Source organism: Mus caroli, unplaced genomic scaffold, assembly GCF_978045245.1.
Source record: "Mus caroli unplaced genomic scaffold, Mus_caroli_1 scaffold_6, whole genome shotgun sequence".
NCBI classification, from domain to species: Eukaryota; Metazoa; Chordata; class Mammalia; order Rodentia; family Muridae; genus Mus; species Mus caroli.
Window position 1 is genome coordinate 20,924,306 of NW_028227261.1, and position 24,345 is coordinate 20,948,650.

The following is a 24,345-nucleotide window of genomic DNA, read 5'->3' on the forward strand; positions in this document are numbered from 1 at the left end:
CCAGGCTGAGGTTCATTTCTGATGGACTCTCAATGCTTCAAAAGGTGCCCCAAATTTCCAAACCTCAGTTGGTGTCTCAGGAAAGTCTGTCTGATGAGCCTTGAAGGGAAGACATCTCTGGGACGTTTTGCTAGTTTGTGGGACAAAGAGACTGGAGAGGTCTGCACTGGACTTTTAACAGCTTGTCTCTCTAAAGCACTCTTCCACCCACTGCAATGATCATGGCCAGTGCTGTTGGCTAAGTGTGTTTTCAGGAGCGCGGGTCCCAAAGGCTAGGGGCCCTGCCTGGGTGGTTCCCGCAGGATCCCCTCCAGTCCTCCCACCACCGGTCTCAGCAAGCCCGCTAATGATGATGGTGATGAAGGCTGTCAGAGCAGGCTGGGCCCGCAGAAATGGAACAAGGGGTTGTGTCCTCCCCGAAGGGACAGCTATGCACAAAACCGAGCAGCCCAGACAGGTCCATTCCACTGAGGGGTGGAGTAGGGGCTGTCGCTAGGCACCCCCCACCCCCGGGCCTCCTCCACACCCCTGCGCGCAAACTGCACCGGGAACCAGATCAACAGAGGAGAAATACAATGTGCGGCTGGGAAGGTCCGCGGGGAGGGGCCGGTGGGCTCGCGCAAGACAACAAGGCGAGGAGGGAAGGCCCGGGGTCTGCCTGCCAGGGCCCGCCACCCCTGCCAGAGAGAACCCCGGGCCCGCGGGCGAGCGCCAAGGCCCACTCTCCCAGGCAGAGGCCCCAGCCCAACCCTAGAGCCTGGGAAAGCCGCCTGTTTTGTTCCCAGCTCCCCCCTCTTCCCCCCCCCCCCATTCATTGCAGTTCAGTCCCTTTCGAAGCCGCAGGGACGCGGGTGGCAGGGCTCAGGCAAGGGGGTGGCACTCCCAGTCCTGACAGGTAGGGCCAGTCCCCCGGTTTGGGCAGCCCCTTCCTCGCTCTCCGCCCCCCCCCCCCCCGCCCCGGGTCCCCTCTCTCTGCTCCTGTCAGCCGCGCCAGACGATCTCGGCTTTGCAGCATTCAATAAAAATTGAGAAACATTTGGGCTGAAATCGCTGCTTTATCTGGAGGAGCCACAGCGCCGGGAGAGACCACTGCTGCGCGGGGGGGATTCCGGGGTCCCGGACACCCGGGTGCGTGGGGTCACGATGCTCCAACACGGTTGCTGCTCCATCCGAAGGGACACAAAAGATTTAGAAGATTATGACTCGGGCGTGGTGCGACTCGTGGGTGCACCGGGCAGAGGCACAGGATTGGCAGTCCAAACCCGGCTCCCCCCACGCCCGCGGCTCAGGTGGGCCGTGCCCAGCGCTGGCGGAGCCCGGGTCCCCGTTCTGCCCGGGCTGGATGGCTCATTCTGCTGGCTGCGCGGCGGCGGCGGCTCGTGTGTGTGTGCGCCGCGCCCCGCCGCTCCCCGCCGGCCCCCCGAGCCCGGGGCGCGCGCTCCAGCCCGGGGGTCCCCGCGGCGCCGCGGCCGGAGGCTCCGGGCAGCGCAGCAATGGCCGTGCGCAGGCTGGGGGCCGCGCTGCTGCTGCTGCCGCTGCTAGCCGCCGTGGAAGGTGAGCGGGGATGGGGGCGGGGAGCGGCCGCCTCGGCCCCGGGTCGCCCCCTCACTCGGCCCCGCGGTCGCAAAGTTTGCCCGGGGGCCGGTGCGGGGCGCAGGTGGCCGCGGGGAGGTGTGGCCGGCGGCCACCGCTAGGGAGGACGCGGGGCCCCGCGGGCGCCCGGGCGAGCGGCGGGCGCTGATTGACTGTGCCAGGAGGAGGCGAAGGGACCATCTTGCCGAGGCTTTGTAGCCAGCCGGGCGAGCGCCGCCCAGGGCTGGGGGCTCTTACCACTGCGCGCCCGCCACCGAGGTCCCCGCATCCCCGCAGAGCCCGGCAATGCCTCGGCACCGAGCTCAGGGGCGCGGGCCCGGCGCGCAGTGGGTGCTGCAAAGTTTGGCAGGGAGCGTTCCGAGGGAGGCACCGCGGCCGCGCCAAGGATTGGGGATCCCTGGCCGCGCCCCCTTGGATGCAGCCTGGGCCACCCGAAGAGCAGGGGCACCCGCGGAGTGGAGCGAAGCGCGCGTGTCCCCCACCCTCGCGTCCGTGCCCGCCCGGTCGCTCGCGGCGTACAATGGGGTCCCCTCCCCAGCAGGACTGAGCGGGGGATGGGGCGATGGGCATCACTCTTGCGCGCCGGGTTCTCCGGGTACCTCCGTGGGCCACCGCCCCGAGGGCTACAGAGCTCAGCGTGGAGTCTGGAGCCCCGAGAACTCTCCAGCTGCCGTCAGAGACCCGACCAGATGCTTTGCCATGTGTTGTTGGCCTTGGCCTGGGTCTCCGGGCCTCTCCCCGAGGCCTCGCGCTGTGGTACCACCCGACCCCCCGGGGGCGGGAGTGGCTGCCAGGTGGTCGCAGCTCGCTGGCTTTGGAGGGAAAGTTGTTAGTGGGGGTCTGGGTGTGTCCACCAGGAATGGCCGGGCTGGAAGGACCAGGCGTGAATCCTAATAATGGTTCTCACGTGTACTGTGCTCTACAGTTTGCCAGTCGCTTCAGTTTATGAAGTACTTTGCTCTCTGTGGTTTACAGCGTGCTACACGGTTGACAAGGTACTTGAAGCCTTCTTTGCAAAGTGCTTGCCGGCCGACAATCTGTGTTGAATCCTTCAAGAGAAGTCTTCCGGGAAGCCAGATGGGTCGAATTTTTACTGGTTTTTAGCAAATAGGGAAACCGCGGGTTCAGAAAAATCCTGTCTCAGCCCTAGCCATTGGGTGATAAAAATAGGCCCTGGGTCTGAGGTCTTTCAAACAACTGGCTTTCTTACCCCTAAAGAAGGTGACTCGTTCTAGGAGTGTGCCACCGAGGGCTTGAGGGGTGAGACACAGAGTGCCCTATTCTTGGGTCACTTTGGGGTGAGGTGTGAAGAAGCCTTGAGGGCTCCAGGCACAGCCACTCCAGGCATGGTGGGGGACCCCGTGCTATAACTTAGTTTCTTTCCCAGTAATGAGCATTTTAGTGACCGCAGTGGGGAGGAGAAGGGGGGTCCTTGGATGGCAGCCATAGTGTTTGGCACCAAGGCAGCTGTCCTCCGGCTCCTGCAGGATTTGGCGGCTGCCTGCGGTTTCCCAGAGTGGGGTGGCCAGGGCACTGAGGGTGCCACGGGCCCTGGGTGTGGAGGGCAGCCCTGGAGCCTGGCTGCTGGCGGGGAGCTCCCTGGGATCTGGTTGGTGTACCGCTTATTACTCCGGCTTTGGGGAAATGACTCATGTGCTGGCCCGCTATACGTTGGGATGTTTACAGTATTATGGGGAGCTTGGCATAAATATTGCTATTTAGGTTGCAGTCAGTGGGGCTGGAGGGGAAGAAAATTGGCCTCTCTTGCGCGTTTGAGAAGGCCCGAGTGTGTTTTTAATTACCGTGGGGTAGATGGAAGGGCCACGTCTGTCCAGCTCTGGCAAGTGGGTGGTTAGAATCTGGGGGGGGGGGGCGTGGCCTGGCTGGGCCCTGGCCCTGGACACAGAGCTGGTTGACAGCTGATGTCACAAGACAGGATGGTTGCCCGTTTGGGGGCAGGAGTAGGAGGATTCTGGAGAATTTAATTCATCATGATTAGCTCATATTGGACTGAGAGATGGTATGATGTAGACCCCAGGGGACTGTTTGTAATTCTCTCGGGACACTGGGGCAGAAGGCTCCTTCTCTGTAGGAGCCTCAGTTTCCCTAGGTAGGGCCTCTGGCTATTCTCTGTGGATTCCATCTTTATACCAGCCATCCCTAAATCCTTTCTCCAAGCCTCTTTTTTCTCCTCTGTCACTTAAGGTGATCACAGTGACTGTCTCACCGGTGTGATTGTAAACATCCTACTGAATAGTGGATGGAGAGATAATCCAACTGTAAGAATTGGGTATGCCTTTGTCCTGGAAAGGAAGAGTATAGGTGGTACAGCCTATAGCATATCTGGGGCACATTGGATGCTCTGAGATGCAGCCCCGTCTGTGGGACAGTATGGAGGCCAGAGACCAGGGAGGACAGCCCTGGCCTCCAGCATCCAGAGCCATAAGACCACCACTGCCTGCCTTCCTTTCTCTTCCAGCTTGCTCTGTCTCCTAGCCCATCACGGGGCTGCCCTGAGCATTACAGCCTAAGGATTTCCAGCTCCAGACTGTGGAATGCTTGCGAGGAGATGAGGTGCACGTGTGTATGTGCACGTATGTGTGTGCGTGCGCACGCTGGGGAGTGGTTCCCCCCACCCCCGGCAAGAATGGTGAGCATAATGTCTCGCCCAAACCACAAGACCCCCTCCAGGAAAAGCAAAGTGTTGAACATCTGGAGCTGGGCCCAGGGACACATCTGACAGAGGATGGTGGCCGACTCACTACTAGATGGAATGTAAAGGCAGAGGTCTCTCCCCTTCACAGCCCTTCGTTTGCTTTCCAAATATTGATGGTGCTTCCTTTTTGGCTGGCTGGTGCTGGACCCTGGGGCCTGCAAGGAGACAGGGGACAGGCTAACAGAGAAAATCGTTGGCAAGAGCGAATGTGTGAAGTGTGTCCCCTAGTGCTGCCAGGAGGAAGTTGAGGGCCACCTGGGGGTGCAGTTTGGGCTGGAAAAGGGTTGTTTCCTTTTTTATGGCTCTATGCTGGGGTTCATTTTCTCACTCCCCACTCTCCCGGCAATGAACTTTCTTAGCCACCTGGCGGGTTTGGGTGTTTTTTTTTTTTTTACACAGATTGGTCTCTTCAGAGTTGAGGCAGTTGACTTTGGGACTGTGAGGAAGAGGAAAAATGTTGCCAGGCAAGCTAGCAGCATATGGAAAGACCCGGGAGCCCGATGATCTGGCATTTCCTTGGGTGTGACCTAAGGGAGTGTGCCCCGAGGACACTAGTGGGAGCCAAGACTTAGAAGGAAGACCAGGCAGATGCAGAAAGGCTGGGGTGGAAGGTTAAGATGCTGAGGGAAGTGGAGAGGGAGCCATTGAAGGTTTTTGAGCTTGTTTATTGAGGGACCTAGCCAGATTTGTGTTTGGGAAGATGGATGACTTCAGTGATGGGGGATGCTGAGAATATCCAGACTTGGTCCTGCAAAGGAAGGCCAATCTGGACTCTGAGTTCCTTGAAGGCGCAGACTCCCTGGACCTTTTGAAAGTCCAGAGTTGTGGTACATAACTCAAACACTATACTTTCCAAGAGGCCTTTTGATACTTTGTATCTTACCAGCTTCTTTTGACTTTGTAACAACCATATTGGTTTCCTTGTTTCATGGTGCCTGGCCCTCTGGACCATGAACCTCAGGAGCCAGTGACTCAAGCTGCTGCCTTGGCCCTAGCATCCCAGTGTGCAGAGCTATGATACTCAAGGACAAGTGCGTGGTCAGCTACCGCACAGTCAATGGATACAGTGCTCAGTGAGTGGGCCTGGGACGAGCATGGGAGGGAAAGGACTGAGGAAACCAAGGGAGCCTTCCTGGAGAGGGAAAATCTGGGGATGGCTCAAACAGGGCTGGAAGGAAGTGTTTTGAGTATGTGGGACAGAACATTTTAGCCAAAAGGCCACATGGACCCTTTCTGATAAGGGCTGGGAGCTTTACCTGCTCCGAGCCTTGGTGAATATGGGGTAAATTTGCAGTTGTTTCCTGGGTGCAATTGTTTTTGCTCTTTCTCACTTCAGAGGAGGTAGCTTTTGTGTATATCTTAGTCAAGGAAAGCAAGACTTCACTTTAAACCCCAGCATCTGAGAGTTCTTATCAGATGGCCCCTTCTCTCATCCACCCCTCCATGCGTCTATCTGTCCATCTCTCTATCCCCTGTCTATCTACCTTCATTATTGCCCTCCCTACATCCATCCACCACTCACTCATTCACTCACCCATCCATCTGTCCATCCATCTCCAGGGGCAGGTGGTGCGTGGGGAATAGAGCCTGGCTGTGGGAGAGAACAGGGCCTGCTGACTTCGTAGAAATACAAGTAGAAAGAGTCTTCTGGAGGCACGGATCTGGGTTCAAATGGGAGCACAGCAAGCTGTGTGGTGTGCAACAAGATACTCATATTCTCTGGACTTCATCTCCTATGGTTCGCTTGACAAACACTCAGCATAGAGGGGAGGCTGGTTTGGGTCCATGGCTCCTTTCCTTGGCTTGCCTGTAGGTGTAGTCTGTGATGATTGGGCTGGGATGTGCCTGCCTACTTACTTAGTAGTGGTGGTCTGGCTCAGTCCTCTGTCCTGGCTTCATTCCACAGGTGACTTGCTCCCCTAGCCCTGGGACAGGGCTCTACATATGAATGGATTCAGAAGTCTCTATCTAGGACAGTGGGGGATGCCCTCTGGGTCTCAGACTACCTATAGCTCTGCACTCTGGTCCCTCTGAGCCTGTCATAAAACCCTGGCTTGGGAGGTACCACAGCTCTCAGGATTCTCCCTACCTCTGAAGTCTTTTCAACAGTGCCTCCTCCAGTGCCTCCTGGAGGTTGTCCTTGCTGTCTTTGACCCCTTGATTGAAGTGTCCTGGACATGTTCTCTGGGCACTCATGCTAGTCTCAAACTGGCTCTGTAGCCAAGAAAGACCTTGAACTCTTGGTCCTCCCGCCTCTATCTCCCAGTTGCTGGGATTACAGTTGTGCGCCATCACGCAGGTTTTATGGGGTGCGAAGGATTGAATCCAGGGCCTTTTGCATGATAGGTAAGCATGCTCGCCAGGAACTGAGTCACATTCCCAGTCTCCTCTGGGCATCTTTAAGGATCCTCAGCCCAAGCTCCTGTCAACTCTGCCCGCCCACAGTTCACCTGTGAGCTTTGGTGGAGCAAGCTCCTTGTACAGAGAAAGACCCCCTCAGGAAGGGTGGGAGGAGCCAGGAGGGTGGAGCTGATGAGTGACTGAAGGCTTAGGCCTAGAAGGGGCGGGGCGGGGGGGGGAGGTGGTGGACGGGAAGGGGGAGGAGCTGGGCTACTGTTCAGGTTAAAGGGTGTAGATGAGGTTAGAGTTGCTGATCTGTGTGTCCTGGCCTCTGTCAGTTTTGTGAGTGGGGAGCAAGGTGGGGGAATCTGTATTTTAAAAACCCTTCTGGTAGTAACACTTGTCCCCAGTGACCTGAGATACAGCCGGGGACTCCTGGGAGAGGAAAAGGACCACCAGGCGTCTGGGAAGTGATATGCATCAGGGCCCCGTGCCTACCTCCCGGCACCTCCTGGTGGCTGCCGAATAGGAGGAGGCTAGGAGGCTGGCCGGGCGGGCTGGAGAGTGGGAGGGAGGAATGTTTGTTCAGCTCCGAGGGGTGGGGTGGCCCTTGGTGCAGCACCTGGAAGCTTCCTGATTGGCATCAAGGAGGCAAGGCTGATAAGGCCTTGAAAGGGTTTTAGGGCTTTTTTAAAGCAGCTGCCTTCCGGAAGGTGGGGGAGGGGAACTCCTGTGTCACCTGGGGCTTGCTGAGGCCACTGAAGCCTGGGCCTCATTAGGTGAGCATCCCGGAGCCACCTGCTCCCCCTTCCTCCCACCCACCCCCTCTATGCCCCGGGAGTAGGTACACCCTTCGAAGAGGGTAACCTTTCCTACTCTGTGGTCTTAAGCCAGCAGGAAACTCAGCCTCAGTTTCCTCCTTTGTTAGGGGCAGACAGGGTCTGCTGGGAGGCACTGGGAGAGCCAGAGTGCAGGTCCCTAGCAGCAGAGTAACCTGACACTCAGCCATGCCCAGTTTCATTTGGTGGCATAAATGAGATGTGAGTACCCTCTCCCCCTGTCCTGCATAGCCCCAGGTCCCTTCCCTCCTGTCCTCTTAAGCAGCCAACGTATGTTCAAACACGCATGTACGTGTGCACAGAATGACATATAGAGTCACACTCTCCCTTCCTGTGTGTCCTTAAGGGCGGTTGCTTATCCTCTCTGAGTTTTAGTTCCATACTCTTGAGATGGCTGTGGGAACCAATACCCTCCCTGGAGAAGCCGGTGAGCTTGAGTGAGCCTCGGGTGTGAATAAACATTACAAAGCTGCAGCCTCTGGATCCCAGTCAGCAGCTGGGCTCAGAGTAGCAGAACGTGGGTGTTGTTTCACTAGGTCCTCAGTCTCAGCTCTCCCCTGCCCTGCCCTTCCCTGCAGGGGAACAGCCAAGACAGGTAAGGCCTGAGTGTTCTAGAGCTGGGTTTTACTTATTCTTGCTGAGGGTAAGAGGCCCCTCAGCCTGTCTTTGAGGGGTTTCCTCAAAGGCTTTGCCCTAGTTTAACCTTCCCCCTCACCCCCTCCCAATTTCCTCAAAGCCCTTGCCCCATTTGACACCCCCTAAGAACTCCCCAGATTCTCCATGGTCACACCCCACTTTTGGCCCAGTGCCTGCCTGGTTTCCATTTCCTGCCACGAAAGGTGCCGATGGCCGTGATTGTCTGCAGACCTGGCTGAGCCTGTCTGTATGTCCTACAGGTTCACAGTGGCCATGTGGCCACATCCATTTGACAGATGGGGGAAAGAAAACTCAGAAACTGACAGTCCTGGGGACACCCAGGGAATGGCAAGGTCGGGGCCAACTGGGTGTGAGTGGCACTGGGTCAGGGGGAACCTGTCCTCTCCAACTGCTTCTGGAACAGGGTTTTGCGCTCTCAGGCAGGCTTGGCTCTGACTAGGGTCTCTGAGGCAGCTGTCCAGCCTCCAACTCTGTCAGCATCCTGAGATAATATAGAGGAGAGTGTTCTGGAACTCACAAACCTGCCATAAAAACGCAATCTCTGTCATAATGGTCGGAATAATGTTGTTGTAAGTTAGACAAATCGGGTGTTAACGCTGTGTATTGTGGGGACGAAGGGGGAGTGCCTCTGCCGAGATCGGAGACTATGAAGTTGTCATAAGAGGGCTTCTGAGAAAACTGGAGGATCATGAGTTCTGTGTGTGCCATGGTCACCCTCCAAGTGGGCAGGAGCTAATGAGTCCACTTCAGAGATTGGAGAAACTGAGGCCTAAGGGGAAAAAAATGTACCCGTCCAAGGTCAGTGGCTTGCTGTAACTGAGGCCTCTCCACAGATCCCAGAAGTCTCCATTCCCATTGACTGTTTAGCCAACAGTTAGAAAGATAGTGTGCTATAGAAAAATTCCTGATTCTGGCTTCTCCAAAAGTCAGTCTGGCTACCCAGGCCCACGTCGTCACATGGCTGATTCACAGGCACCTCCTCAGAGTCCCCGAGTACTGGGTGACTAGCCACCACCTTATAGCATATATTGGTATTGCCCTCCCAACTCTGCAGAATCAAATGGACCCTTGAGTCTGGCCCAGACTCTGTGCGGACCTAAAAACAGAACCTAAAGGTCTCCTGGGCCTTGATTGCCTCTTCTATGACATGGGTCAGGATGCTGCAGGTACTGGACACCGGTCCGGGAGAACACCACCGAAGGACATCTGTGGCCTGCTGCTGGGTAACAAACGCCTCTATAGTTTCTAGCTCTGAGAAGGACAACTTAGGACTTCTTCTCCAGCAGGTTTGTGGCTGTGGGAGGGATTGTGCTTCAACAGTGTCTGCCAGGACCCTTGTGGAGAAGGGGGCTCAGTCAGTGAGACTGGACATGCCAGCGTGGCCTTGCGGACAGCTGGAGGGCTGGACCCCTCACTCCTCAGTGTTTCTCTCTTCCAGAGGACAAGGCAGAGCCTCAGACTTTTCCTTCCTTTCTTTGTCTGCCGTGCTGAGGCTACACCAAGGTTTCATGCCTGCTAGGCAAGTGTTTTACTTACTACTGACCTACGTGCCCATGTAACACTTGTGGTTTTGCCAGGCAGCAGTGGTGTATGCCTTTAATCCCAGCACTCGGGAGGCAGAGGCAGGCGGATTTCTGAGTTCAAGGCCAGCCTGGTCTACAGAGTGAGTTCCAGGACAGCCAGGGCTACACAGAGAAACCCTGTCTTGAAAAACCAAAGGGGGCCGGGGAAGAGACTTGTGGTTTTAGTAAAAACATAAATAAGATTATGTACGCATATGTACATATATGTTAATTATTGTATGTGAGTGTGGGCATGTATGTGTCATGGCATGATTGTGGAGGTCAGAGAAGTGGGGTCTCACTTTCCACCAAAGGACCTGGGGATCTATCTAATGAGGCTGGTGTGGGAAACTCTGTTACACACTGAGTCATCTTCAGTAGCTTGGATTTTCTGAGACCAGGTCTCATTCTGTAGCCCAGGCTAGCTTCCTGTTTGTGACAATCCTCCTGCCTCAGCCTCCCACCTGCTGAGATCACAAGCAGGCTCCACCATTCTCAGTCTCCGTGTAAGACTTCTTGAAATGTAGGACCAGTTAACACCAGTCCCAAAGCCAGCTCAGATTCATCCCAGACTCCTTCATCAGGCTCCCAAGAAGGGAGGAGACCCATGGTCTCATTTTCTATTCAGGCCTTAAGGAGACGCCCCTTTCTTGTCAGAGACTTGACCTGCCCTTTAATGGACTAATTGCTTCTTCACCAAAGCATACGTTGGAGGAGATGCTCAGGGTTCTGGGCTTTCTCTCATCTCACGCCATCTCTGGTACATCTCTCTATATGCTCTGGGTTACCCTTTGCTCTGGATTTTGATCTAGGCTGCCAAGGAAACAAACGGGCCTTGTGTTCGTTCACTGGGATAAGGGCCTTTAGGCCACCACTCTACAGACAGTTTTATTCCATGTTGTGGGTAGCCCATGGATGGAGGCAGCAGGAAGCCAGAAGGCCCGATCCCTGCCTGTGACTCTCTCCACTCCACCCCAGCACTTTCTCTCTGTACCTTTCCAGTGAATCTGCCCTGAGCAGGCAGGGTCTCTCTGTCACCTTGTGACTCATGCCCAAGTTAGTTCCTGACAGGTGTAAACTCAGGAACCTCTATACTAGTGAGGGCAGCCAGGGACAAACTTATTCAAGACCTGTTGTGAGGTTTGAGGTCAAAGAAAGAGGTCTTGGGCTGGTCACATGGAATTTGAGATTAGGTCCTGGGATAGGTGGCTTTGCTTGGGCCTCAGTTTCCCCAGGAGTCATAATTTCAGCTACCTGTGATAATCTGTGTCAAAAAAAAAAAGCAGCTGTATTCTTCAGTCAACTTAAAAAGCATCTGAGGTGTGACTGTGGCTGTCATTCTTGTTGTGGCCAGGGGACTGCCACCTGCTGAGAGAGGCAAGGGGGGGATGGGAAAGGTTTGGGTATGATTCCGTGGTTGTTGGAAAATCTACTTTTGTGGCACAGGTGACATGCGTGGGTAGAGGAACCTCGCTGGCATCATCCGCAGAGGCCCATTGGAGAGTGGGCCAGGCAACGCATTAGTGGGATTTTATGTGTTAAATTTATGACAAGCAAGAAATATGGCTCCTATCTGCTGCCTAAATGGGAGATCAAGTTTGAAGTCACACAGATAATAAATCACAAGGGTCCTGGTTAGAGACCCCAGACCCAGCAACTGGCCTGACTTGTGATCTAGCGTGGACAGTTCAAGTCGGAAGGACGGTGATACCCAAGAGAGAGCACAAGCCCTGTCTAAAGATGGCAGGTGCCATTCACCCCTGACCCATTTTTTCCCCTATGGGAGTTGGGGCTCAGGGCAGAAGCTTATGATTTGCTAAGTTTGTGTGTTTATGGGGAAACTGTCGCACCTAACCATGTTCACGGTACGTGAATCTATGGTCTTTATGCTTGCACGGCAAGCACTGGGCAGACCGAGCTGTCTTCGCCGCACCTGGAGGAGGTGACTCCTCAGAGAGTCCAAAAGCATAGGCACACCTGAAGTGTGAGGCCAGTTCTGGGCACTGTAAGTGCCAAGACGCGGTGGCAGGCCCATGAACGCACTGGGTATTGGGACTGCGTATAGGAGTCCTATGCGTGTGTGTGTGTGTGTGTGTGTGTGTGTGTGTGTGTGAGTGTGTGTGTGTGTGTGTGTGCCGGAGAGCAGAAGCTGCCAAGCACAGGGGCGGGGTGCAAGCTGCCTGTCCCCAGCAGGGAGAGCGTGAGGTCAACATTCCCATTATGGCGACGACATATGTCCGCAGCACCAACTTGTCACTTGGCCCGAGTCCATGGGAAGCCGGAAGGACAAAAAGCATCTGAAATGTGTAAGTGGGGCCGAAAGCGGCTTAGAGCACAGTGGGACTCGACCCTCCTGAATGGGCCTTCTCCGCCTCTCCTGGGAGGCAGGGCCTGGGAACAGCTCTGCCAGAGCCCAAAGGGCCCTTTTGGAACCCACAAAAAGCTGGGGGCCCAGGGAGTCTGCTCGAGTCAGGGCCCTGGCTGTGACATCCTCTTGCTTGTGCCCGTCAGCATCAGCTGTCACGACTCACAGCCTCAGATGGCAGCTCCCGTGGCTACGGGCAAACAGTGGAAAGGGAACACTTCTGAGCAGCTGAGGAGCCCCCAGCACTTGGGACACCCTCGGACTAGTCCCTTCAGGAGCCAGATGAGGCAAGACCCCTGGCCTGGGTCTAGGGGATCCAGGAGGTCCAGGCAAGAGCCTGCTCTTTGAGAAAAAGGCAGAGAGGAATTCCTTTCCTGGCTTCTCTACTTGTCCGCTCTGTCACTGAAGATGAACCGGCCTGGAACTCACTGGGTTGCCAAGATGACTTTGAGTTTCTGATCCTCCTACCTCTACCTCCTAAGTGCTGGGATTTTTGGGTGTGCACCAGCACACTTAGTTTGTGCAGTATGGGACATCAAACCCAAGGGTTCGTGCATGTTCGGCAGACACTCTGCACTGAGTTAAATCCCCACCTGGTTGAACCTCTTTAGTATTAGGGTTTTTTTCCCCCATAAATGGGTGTGAGAGCCCCTGCTCCAGGTGCTAACAGGGAAGTAGAAGAGAAAAGTCTCCATTTTTCCAAACCTTGCGTCATCTCAGTTTCTCTGCTTGGTTTTGAACAGTAACAGTAATAACAGAAGCAGTTTGGCTTTACTGAGGATATAGGTACAGAAAGGAAGCTGTTAAGGCCAGCGTTGTTATAGCTTATAGGTACTGTTACATCCTATAGATTGAACAGTGAAATTGGGCATGATTGCTCTCATACCTGCAAACCCCGAGGAGTCTGGGGCAGGGGAATTGCTGTATGTTTGAGATCAGCCTGGAGAGGGTCATTGAGATGGGCTGAGTGGTTCAGAACACCTGCTGCTAAGCCTGACTATGGGAGTTTGGTCTCTGTGCCCACTTGGTGGAGAGAGGGAGTCAGTTCTCACAAATCACCCTTTGCCCTTCACTCATGAGCAGTGGAATGCGTGTGCACATGCACAAGTATGCACACTCATACATACATAAAGTACATGTAATAATAAAAAGTACTTCCAGTAGTGGCACACGTCTTTAATCCCAGCACTTGGGAGGCAGAGGCAGGAGGATTTCTGAGTTCGAGGCCAGCCTGGTCTACAGAGTGAGTTCCAGGACAGCCAGGGCTACACAGAGAAACCCTGTCTTGAAAAAAAGAAGAAATTAGGCTTAAAGAAGGTTATTACTCACTCTTGGATTTTGGTCAGGGATGGTGGAGCTGGACCCAGACTCACAAGCTGCAAGATAGATGGAAGGACGGACATCTTCACTTTTAAGTATTCCAGAATGATTTCTTTGTTATTTTATGTGCATTGGTGTTTTGCCTGCATATTTGTCCATGTAAGAGTGTCAAGTCACTTAGAGCTGGATTACAGAGAGTTGTGAGCTGCTTTGTCGGTGCTGGGATTTGAACCTGGGACCTCTGGAAGAGCAGCAGCCAGTGCTCTTAACCACTGAGCCATCTTTCAAGCCCCACTTTTAAATATTTTAGAAGCATCCATATAGCTGTGGCCCACATCAACTACCAGGAGGACTTTTGTGTTATATTCTTTAGATAGAGGTGCATGCGTGTGTGTGTGTGTGTGTTTCTATTTTGGGGTGGAAACAGGGTCTTATACTTGCTAGGCAAGTGCTCTACCACCGAGCTACTCTTACCAAGGCTTTTTACCCATTTTATCCCCACACTAAACTTGTGGCGCCTACAGTGTTGTTTCCTATTGCATCCTGCCTGCACCCCACCCCCTTCTTGCTCTGGCATCTTCCAGCCACCTATTAAGCTTGTGTATCTCCTCCTGTCTGGAGCGGATTGCCCTCTGCCTGTGGTAGTAGCCTTTGTGTCCACCGTGGTACCTTGCATGTAACTCTATTATATTTCTCAGATTGTATCAGCCATATAAGGGGTCAGCATGCCCACTTCCACCCAGCCATAGTGGGAGATGCCCAGCTGTGACGGTTGAATGGCGTATAGAGGAGCAGTGGGCTGAGCAGTTGACAGCTGGCTGATGGTTGGACGGATGAGTGGCTGGATGGACAGAGGATGAATGAATGGGCAGCTACATGGATCTGATGGTTGGGCAAATGACGGACAGGCTGATGGTTAAATGAATCGGTAGATGAGTAGACTCGTGGGTGGGTATGTGAGTGGTGGATGGATAGACCAATGGATAGGTGGATGACCGAACAGATGGGAGAGATAGATGGGTGGATGAGTGGATAGGTAGATGGATAAATAGGTGTGATGTACAGATGAATGGATAGGTGGATAGAATTGATAATGGATGAATGGATAGCTGTGTGGCTGGCTGGCTGGCTGGGTAGATAGATGGGATGGATGGATGGATGGATGGATGGATGGATGGATGGATGGATGGACAGATAGAAAGAGGCAAGCATTTGCATGTTTTGGATAGACAGGTGGATAAATGAACCAAAGAATGAATAAGAACCTGGGAGCCCTTCCTCCCTGAAATTCCCTTTGGTATCTGGACTATTATATTTTCCCATTCTTCTGTTTCTGGCTCCCAACCAGGTTGGCAAATAGCAGACACCCCAGGTTTAGAAAAATCCTCTGAGCCATCGATTGGGTTTGCCAAAGTTTCTACACTGAGGAGTTCCGGAGAAGTTGCCCCCAAGTGATTATCTGTGGAGTAAATCCTATTTGCCCGCCGACTTGGCTCATGCTTTTAGAGATGTCTTCCTGCTGTCAGGGGCTGCTGCTTTTAGAGCCGGTGACAGGTGGGGGAAGAGCTGAGACTCCCCAGGGATCAGCCGTCCCAAGCTTCCACTTTCTCCAACCTATGCTCAGACTGATGTTGGCTTCAATTTGGGAGCTCACAGCCAGGGAGAGGCGCAGCAGCTGGGGACAGACTGAGCATCTGGTCGTAGAAGCCTATGCTGCCGGCCGCTGGGGCTTCGTTCAGTTTCCTCCAGACTCTTTCTGTCCATCTGTCTATGCATCCTTCCTTCCTTCATCCTTTTCTCCTCTCCATCCATCCAATCATTTGTCTGTCCATCGCTCTCCATTAAAGGCCTCTGAGATGCCAGGGGACCTTGTGAGAAATTAAACAAAATGACATTGGCTATCAGAGCTACATCCCAGCGGAGATGGTCAAAACCTGCTTCCTCTTCCTCCCTCTCCATCACCTCTTTTCCTTCTCTTCTCTTTTCTTCTCCTCCTTCATTAGTAATATCAGAGCAGCCTCTGGATGAGCTGGCGCTATCCTCATTGACCCTGATAACAGCCCCTTAACTCCTAGGGCAGATTAAAACAGATGCAAGTTCAGATGTCTCCGGACACCCGAGGTAACTGTCTTAAACAGGTCGAGCTTCTCTGATGTGAAAAACCTGAAACCCAAAAGGATTCGATCAGTATGAGCCCTCAAAGCAGGAAATTCCCAATCTGATGCCATGTGATATGTCACAGTCAAAACTCAGGCACACTGAGGCCAGTAGGGCTGGGGAGATGGCTCAGTGGGTACATCCCTGAGGCCTGAGGACCAGAGTTTCGGAGCCCAGAATTCATGTAATTGAGTCTAAAGCGTGATCCTCACACTTGGGAGCCGGATACAGGATGGCAAGATCAAGCTAGCTAGTGAGACTAGCCAAAGCAGTGAACCAGGAGTTCAAATGAGAGTCCCTTCCTCCATATATAAGGTGAAAAGTAATCAAAGATGCCAGCCTTCAACCTCTGACCTACAGATGCACACATGCCTGTGAATCCACATGCATACACACTCCCACGAACACGTCAAAACGGAAATGTCAGCACACTAACAACATCACGTAAAATGACCTTTGGGCTCGTTCTGGGTTGTTGTTGTTTGATGATGTTTGGGGTTTTATTTCATTTTGTCTCTTTTTTTGTTTGTTTTGGTGTGATGTTGTGTGTATGTACGCTCACATCACATCTGTATGCAGGTGCATTTGTCTTCCAGTGCACACGCGGTAGCCAGGAGTCAGTGCTGTGTGGGTGTCTTCCTCTCTCTCTCTCTCTCTACCTTCTTTTTTGAAGTGGAGCCCCTGGCTGAACCTAGAGCTGGTCGGTTGGCTGGGCAGTATGCCCTGAGTTTCTTCTGTCTCCACATCCAGTGTTGGGGTTACAGGCATGCACCACCAACTCCTGGCTTTATTTTCTGAGGGTGCTGGGGATCCAAACTTGGGTTTTCCTGCTCGCACAACCTACACTTTATCCACTGGGCCAGCTCCCCAGCCCCAGATTCTCACCCAGTGCAGGCTAGCCTCACATTTTCTGCATAGCTGAAGCTGGTCTTGAACTCTTGATCCTCTTGCCTCCACTACCTGTGTGCAGGGATTACGGGTGTGTAGGAGCACACCCAGCATCACGCTGTGTATAGAAGGTATATATGAAATAAAAGTCATCTTCCTGTCTGGACTTGAGGCCTGTCCTTAAGATATCTTATTATGTATATGTAAATGTCTTAAACAAACAAAAAAAGAAACCAAAAATCGTGTGTGTGTGTGTGTGTGAGTGTGTGTGTGAGTGTGTGTGTGTGTGTGAGTGTGTGTGTGTATGAGTGTGTGTGAGTGTGTGTGTGAGAGTGTGTGTGTGTGTGTGTGTGTGTAATGGAGTGTGCTACAGAGAAGTGTCTTCCAGCCTGTGCTGTGGGAGAAAGCATTCAAGCGGAATGAAAGACATTCTTAGTGGAGGGAACGGCCTAAACAAAGGCCCAGAAGCTGGAAGGAGGCTGCTTTGTGGATGGATGCCACTGTAGCTGGAAGGGGGTGTGAAATGGAACAGAGACGGCAGAGGTGTGAGCAAGGTAAGTGGCCTTGAGTGACAGGCTGTAGTTGATCTTCGAAGCAAGAGAAGGGTGACAAAAGACATCCGGAGCAGGGAGCAGGTGATGTGGCTCAGGGTGGAGAGCCCAGGTACAGCCCCATTAAACAAGACCCTGTGCGCCTGCCAGCCACTGTGTCCATCAGCGGGAGAGAGAGGTGGTGCAGAACAGGCAGGACCAGGGCAGAGAGCAAATCGGCTGGGGCAGCATTCCAGCCCTCACTCTCCTGCCCAGACCTCTAGTTCTCTACCCCATCCCCACCCCTGAGCCCCCCAGCTCCTCACACCAGTGGCATTTCCTGCCAGCCAGAGAAAGGTTCCTGGCACCTTGCTTAGTCCAGGTCTTCCACAGAGTCAGAACAACCTGAGATTTATTCCAGAATTCAGAGTGTCCAAATGTAGGGAAACAGAGGCCCAAACTGCTGTCTGCCTGAGGTCATGCAAAACCTGTGGCGTGCTGGGACCTATTTGGGGTGACAACACTCAAAAATTGGTGGCTCCCCTTTTCTCCTGGTAGGATCTTAGATGGATTTTTTTTTTCATCTGCCTCTAGTCTTTTTGGTATGAGGCGACATAGAAGGAGAAAGGGCGGGGGGGGGGGCGATATGAGCACTTAATCTCTCTGAACCTTGATTCAGCTTGCTGTGAAATGGGTCCAGTAATCACGACAAAAGTAAGACTCAATTTACTCCTTCCTGTGTATAAACTTCAGGCTGGAGGCTAGCTTGGTTAGTAGAGGGCTTGCTACCATGCACGAACGAAGGAAGGAAGGAAGGAAGGAAGGAAGGAAGGAAGGAAGGAAGGGGAAGGGAAGGGAAGGGAAGGGAAGGGAAGGGAAGGGAAGGGAAGGGAAGGGAAGGGAAGGGAAGGGAAGGGAAGGGAAGGGAAGGGAAGGGAAGGGAAGGGAAGGGAAGGGAAGGGAAGGGAAGGGAAGGGAAGGGAAGGGAAGGGAAGGGAAGGGAAGGGAAGGGAAGGGAAGGGAAGGGAAGGGAAGGGAAGGGGGGAAGGGAAGGGAAGGGAAGGGAAGGGAAGGGAAGGGAAGGGAAGGGAAGGGAAGGGAAGGGAAGGGAAGGGAAGGGGAAGGAAAGGAAAGGAAAGGAAAGGAAAGGAAAGGAAAGGAAAGGAGGAAGGAAGGAAAGAAAGAAAGAAAGAAAGAAAGAAAGAAAGAAAGAAAGAAAGAAAGAAAGAAAGAAAGAAAGAAAGAAGAAAAACTAGGCAGGCCGCTGCCCCAAGTGACCTGTTCTCTGCCGTAGTCCCAACTGCTCTACCCCATCTCCATCTCTTTTCCCAGTGATGCTGTTCCATCTCTAGCACCAGATAAACTAGTGAGCACACATCTGTAATGCCAGAACTCTGTAAGTAGAAGCTGGAGCCAGGCAAGTTTGAGACCAGCCTGGGATATGTGAGACTTTGCTTCAACACACACACACACACACACACACACACACACACACACACACTCACACACACACACACTCACACACACACACACACACTCACACACACACACTCTCACACACACTCACACACACACACACTCACACACACACACACACACTCACACACACACTCACACACTCACTCACACACACTCTCACACACACACACACTCTCACACACACACACACACACTCACACACACACACACATACACACACTCACACACACACACACTACCAGCACTTCAGCACTTGCCTGGGATGTAGCAGTTGTCCATTCAGTATGTACTGAGGGAGAAGGGAGTGTCTGTCATTTGTCAGCTCCAGGCCTCCTGTCCCTGTACCAAGGTGTCACTTGCGGGATCATGCTTAGTCCACCAGTCCAGTGGTTCTTAAACATTCTAATCCTGTGACCCCTTAACACAGTTCCTCGTGGCATGGTGACCCCTACCACGCCAACCATAAAATCATTTCATTGCATACTTCATAGCTGTAGTTTTACTGCTGTTATGTAAACATCTGACGTGCAGATGGTCTTCTGAGACGTGACCCCTGTGGAAATGGGTCGTGACCCACAGGTTGAGAATACTGCTCTAGTCACATTGCTAGTGAGGAAACAGCCATAATGAGGACACCTGAACCTCACTCATGATCACAGCACCCGGGACTAGGGAGCCCATGTGATTGGACAGGCTACTGAAGACCTGAGTGGATGATGCATTGGGCATCCTTGGGGGTCTGCTGCGGGGCCTGGCTCAAAGAGGCTGTGACAGAGGGTGTCCCAGCTCTTATCATGTTATCCCCATGAAAAGCTTTAGGCTAGTCTGGGTCAGTTGAGGTTCATCCCTGTAGACTCTCACACTAGGGAACCTGTTCACGACTGACTCTCCCTACTATTGGGACCCACCCATCCCCAGGGGACCAACATCCCAGTTTCTGCCTCTGCTGTCATCCTCCTACTGTCTTCCCCAGAGGCCTTGAGTTGGCCCCTTGAGGGGATCACCTGTATGATGGTGTGTGGAGGCCCTGGACAGAGCAGCACCCTCTCGGTTCCCCTGCAGTGCATGGCCGTCCCAAGGTGCGAGGCTCCAGCTGCACGCGGCCCATCAATCTGCCATTCTGTCTGCTGCGCACGCGGAGAAACAAACACAGCTGTGTTTATTCCAGAAATTACACATCGTGATAATGTGCTCACTCGGGGTAATGCCTCCCGGTCAGGATCACAGGGGGAGTTGCACCAAGGTGCCTGGAATCCTGGGCCCCCTTTAAATTCTCTGTGACAGCTAGGCTGTTGGGTAGACCTTGGCTGGCAGAGTAGCCCGCAGCCACAGGACGTGCACAGACAGTGTGGGGAGCTCCAGTTTTGAAGGTAGTGGACATTGTTACCTGGTGAGGGGTGGGGGAGACTACAGGGGGAGAGAGGTGACCCTTGGCCTCAAAACATCCAAATGGGAGACTCATGCCTGTAACCTGAAGCACAGCTACCCAGAGTCACACAGACCTGTTAGTGGAGTGTGGTTCAGGATTGGACTCAGAATCCAAACATGCCGTTTCCCTCAAACATCCCATGGCTCCCTGCTGCATTGGAGATGGGGTCATCCATTCCCGGGACTCAGAGGCTGAGTGTTTTCTGGCTGCTGCGCACATGGCAGTTGTAGCCACTCTGGCCTTTTGATCTCTTACTCTCTAGGTTTTCCCCACCACAGGACCTTTGCACTGGCTGATCCTTGCATCTGGAATACTGCTTCTCTCATTGTCTGGCTGTTCCTCATCCGTGCTCCACTGTCTTCCTCCCCCACTCGGTTTCATAAGCAGCATTTGTCAAAATCCTAATTTTAAGTTAACCCATGTATTTAATCAGCATTTTCTCCATCCTACCATAATGCAAAAGCAGAGGTGATTACACTGCCGACCACTGGATTCCCCAGGCCTACTATGGGTCAGGCCCATAGTAGGTGTTCATTTAATATGTGTCAGTGGGAAGAATGAATGAGTGAAGGCAGTTCTCTGCTCTGTGAAAGGGGGATCCGCTTCTGTTTGTTCTTCAGGGTGACAGTTGGCAGAGTGCTGTGACATCCGTCATCTCCCTTTAATTGAACAGACTGGTATTGAAGTCTGCAGGGGCTTGGCACAGGGCCAAACCCCAGGGTGGGGGGTGGGGGAGCTGAGGTGGAGCCGGCATCAAGGGCTGCGGCTATGCACAGCCCCTGGGAGGAGGGTCCACTGGGGCAGCGCCTCTCCCATGCAGACAGAAGAAGCCTTGGTGCTCAGGGAGGGGAAGGGATGCAGACGGCACAGACGGCACATATGAATTGAGACCTGATGGACCGGCAGCCGGGGCTTTCCCCTACTGCCACTGGATGCTCTGATGTGCAGTGCCTGGCCTTGCTGGCCTCTGAGAGAGTTAGCAGTCTGACACTGGGCACGCTGTGGGCTAGCCTGATGCTCTATTGAACTTTATTTTCCAGGGCCAGTCTGATGACGAGTGTCGTAGAAAGTGCTGAAAATATAGGTGGAGAAGCAGAGGATGGGAGATGAGGGCAGCTGAGTGGAGAGGTGTTTCATGGGCAGAGCAAAGTCTATAGGAGAAAAGAAAGAGAAGGAGGAGAAAGAGGAGGAGGAGGAGGAGGGAATCTTATGAGTTTATGAGTGCCGGGAGGGTATGCCAGGTAGAGGGATAGCCTGAGCTAAGTCCCTGTTGGCAGGAGTCTGCAAGGAGGCAGAGAGTAAGGGGCTAGCGGCAGGTGATTGAGAGGCGGGGCCAGGCTGCACTGGTTCCTTCTGTGAGTGAGTTGATAGCCACTCTGGAAGGCATTAGGAGGTGCCTGGACCTAACCTGTGCTCAGAAAGTCAGGGTAGGGAGGGGAACAGAGTGTGGGTGGGTGGGGGTGGGGGAGGAACCATTATAGTAGGTGGTGGAAGGAACCTGACAGTGTTGGCCTTCTTCAAGTTTCGGACAGAGGCGGGTGGTACCTTATGCTTTCCTGTGGCACAGCTAGGGCAGCTTCTGTTGTCATGGACATAAACTTGACATTTTGTTTCTGACATAAAGTAGTAACTTACTAATGGACCTGACATCAATGAACTTGTGACTTCAGTGTCCTCCTAACCATCCAGAGGGAGACAAGGGCAGATAGAGGGTGAGGAGCGCCCTGGGCCCTGGCTCTGTCAGGAATCATGGTGACTTTGCACAAGCCTTTTCCTCCTGGAACGAACCGGCTGTATTGGAGGAGAGCTGCGGACAGGTCCCAAGCCACCCACCTAGTCATGTCCTATGTGACTGGACCTGACAAATGACTTTCCCAGCTTAGAACTCCATTTCCTTATCTCTAAAATGCAAAACACAAAAACAAACTCCCATTGTGTAGAGAAAGGGCCCAGCAGCAGCCCTGGGAATGCCTTAGGTAATCCCCTGGTCTATACCATGAGGAGTTTGTCCCGACTTCCGTTCCAGCAGCAGTCTTAGGTCAGCCACCCAGGGATCTCAGCAGAGCTCTGCAGCAGCCACCCCAGGAGACAGCGCCCTCTAGTGGAAGGGCTCCACTGTCTCTCTGGCCTCTTGGGCTGCTGCTTCTCTCTGCTCAGCCCACTGCTTCCCAGGGCTATTAGAGGAACCAAGAACCCTGGAAAGCGCTTGGAGGGAGGGGCCTGGCAGAGTCTGGCTCCCTTCTACCCACATGTGTGGGCCAGTTGCCTCCCAAGGGTGGGGGTGGATGTAAAGAGCAGTGGGGGGCCTGGGAAAGGTGAGGGGGCTAAGGAGGGTGTGGTAGGGACGGCAGGGTTTAAGATGGGTGTGGGGGGCCAGAGGGCAACTGTAGCAGTGCTCTCTAATTTTTGAGCCAACCTTTCCCCCATCTTCATATAATTAAGAGTATTTTTAAAATGCCTTGTTGAAATAAAAATAGTGCATCTCCATATGACCTCATTTTATTCCACGCCCCACCGTGTGCGCACATACATGCACACAAGCATACAGACACAATTGGGCTTTAGAAAATATGTGTTTATGTTTGTGTGTGCATGCATGCAAGCATGTGTGTTTGTGTGTGTGTGCGTGCGTGCTTGTCTGTCTGTCTATCTGCGTTTGTGTGTTTGGTGACTGTTCATGTCCCACAGCATGTGAGAGGACTTGTGCGAGTCAGGTCTTTCTTTCCACTGTGGAACCTAGGGGTCAAACTCAGGACATCAGGTTTGGCAGCAAGCCTCTTTTCCAACTGAGCCATCTCATGGACCCTTTACTTTTTCTTTCTGGACATTTGTTTATTATAATTGGATTTTAGAGTTGACTTTTGTACCTCCCTTTTGGAGGCTCTTATTTTGCCCAGCCGGTAAATACTGAGGGGACCCCTCTTGATTTTCTAATTTGCAGCCAGAGGCCTTGGGCACCCACTGGCACATGTGTAGCTCTGCAGTATCCAGAGGCACTTTCCTTGTGACCCACTGCGGGAGGCAAGACCGAGGTGTGTGTGGTTTTTTACAGTGGCTGGCTCATGTCCTGGCCCATGCTCTTGCCCCAGTAGCTATGCCTTTTGAATATAGATGTAGCTGTGAGTCCCATCAGATATCTCTGGAGACTGAGGCTCCAGACAGTACAAAGACTTGTTTGGGTTTCCACTCTAAGACTGACCAGATTCCCTACAGCCTTCTCCTCTGGCCACATGTTTAGACGGGCTGGAGAGACCAAGATCACAGAGGGTAGGGTGGTGCAGTGGGAAGACCAAAGCAAGATGCCATGTTAGCAAGTCCGCACAGGCAGTGTTGCTGCTTTGACCACATTAGCTACAAAGTCTCTACCTTCAGTCAATCAAGAAGGTTCCTAGCTCTGGCTGAGGGGAAGAGGAAGATGCTGTAATCCCAGTTCTTGGGAGGGTAAAGCAGGAGGACAGAGACACTGAAACCAGGCAGAAATACATAGCATACAGTACATAGCAAGACAGGGAGTATCAATGTCTCTGAGGGGTTCAATACTTCCCAAGGCCACACAGTCTGAAAGTCATACCTGGGTATAGTCTTAAGCCCATGCTCTATAGCAGTACACGGACAGGTGAGGGCCAGTGGTCAGAGCCAAGAGCCACGCAGAATAGCCATAACCAAAGCACAGCAGTCCTCGTATGCCTCCCGCCCCACACCTCCTCCATCCCAGCTCCACACTCCTGGAGACCCTGTGGTCAGGCAAGCCTGAGGTCCTCTCAGGTCTCTCTAGGGATAGGAGAGCATCCTGCTGTTGCCAGGCTTCCTGGCAGCAGGGTAAATTCTCTCTAGCACAGCCCAGGGCAGTGGACAGGGTCCTGTCACTTTTGTGGTCTCCAGTAGATCTCTAACATCCTGGAGAGACAGGAGCAGCAATGGGGGGTGGGGTAGGGTGGGGTGGGGTGGACCCAGAGATGTGTCTACAGCAGGGGTGAAGCTGCCCTTGCTGTGCCTTCTGACGTCTTTGGGCCATAAAGAACTTTGAGAAAATGCTGAAATTGTGAATGATGTCTCAGAAAGTTTTAGGCCCACACACACTTTTAGATATCATTTATTTATATTGTGTGCTCACCCATATGTATCATGCTCTGTGTGTGTGTGTGTGTGTGTGTGTGTGTGTGTGTGTGTGTGTGTGTAGGTCAGAAGACAGCTTGCAGGAGTCAGTTCTCTCTTGCCACCGTGTGGTCGGTCCTGTGGATGGAACTCAGGTCATCAGGTGTGATGCCAAGAGCCTTTACTGTACCAAGCCATCTTGCTGGCCCTATTTGTACTTTCGTTTGTGTCGTTTGTGTTCAAGTCTCACTATAGAGCCCTGGCTGGCCCTAGACTTGCTAAGTAGGCTAATCTGGCCTCCCATAACTCACAGGGTTCTCCCTGCATCTGCCTCCCAGACTGCTGGATCACAGACATCTGCCTCGGTGCCTGGCA

General features: G+C 53.2%; 1 protein-coding gene across 4 annotated transcripts in view; it reads left to right on the forward strand.

The window, feature by feature from the left end:
* The first annotated feature begins 1,369 nt into the window (after positions 1-1,369).
* Positions 1,370-24,345, forward strand: part of Ephb2 (EPH receptor B2) — a 182,268-nt gene continuing 159,292 nt past the window's right edge. For all 4 annotated transcript variants that reach the window (XM_021159261.3, XM_021159263.3, XM_029476643.2 and 1 more), the window contains exon 1: positions 1,370-1,554. In XM_021159261.3, coding sequence (XP_021014920.1) covers positions 1,494-1,554 — 61 coding nt within the window. In that variant the 5' untranslated portion in view covers positions 1,370-1,493. The remainder of the gene's footprint in view (positions 1,555-24,345) is intronic.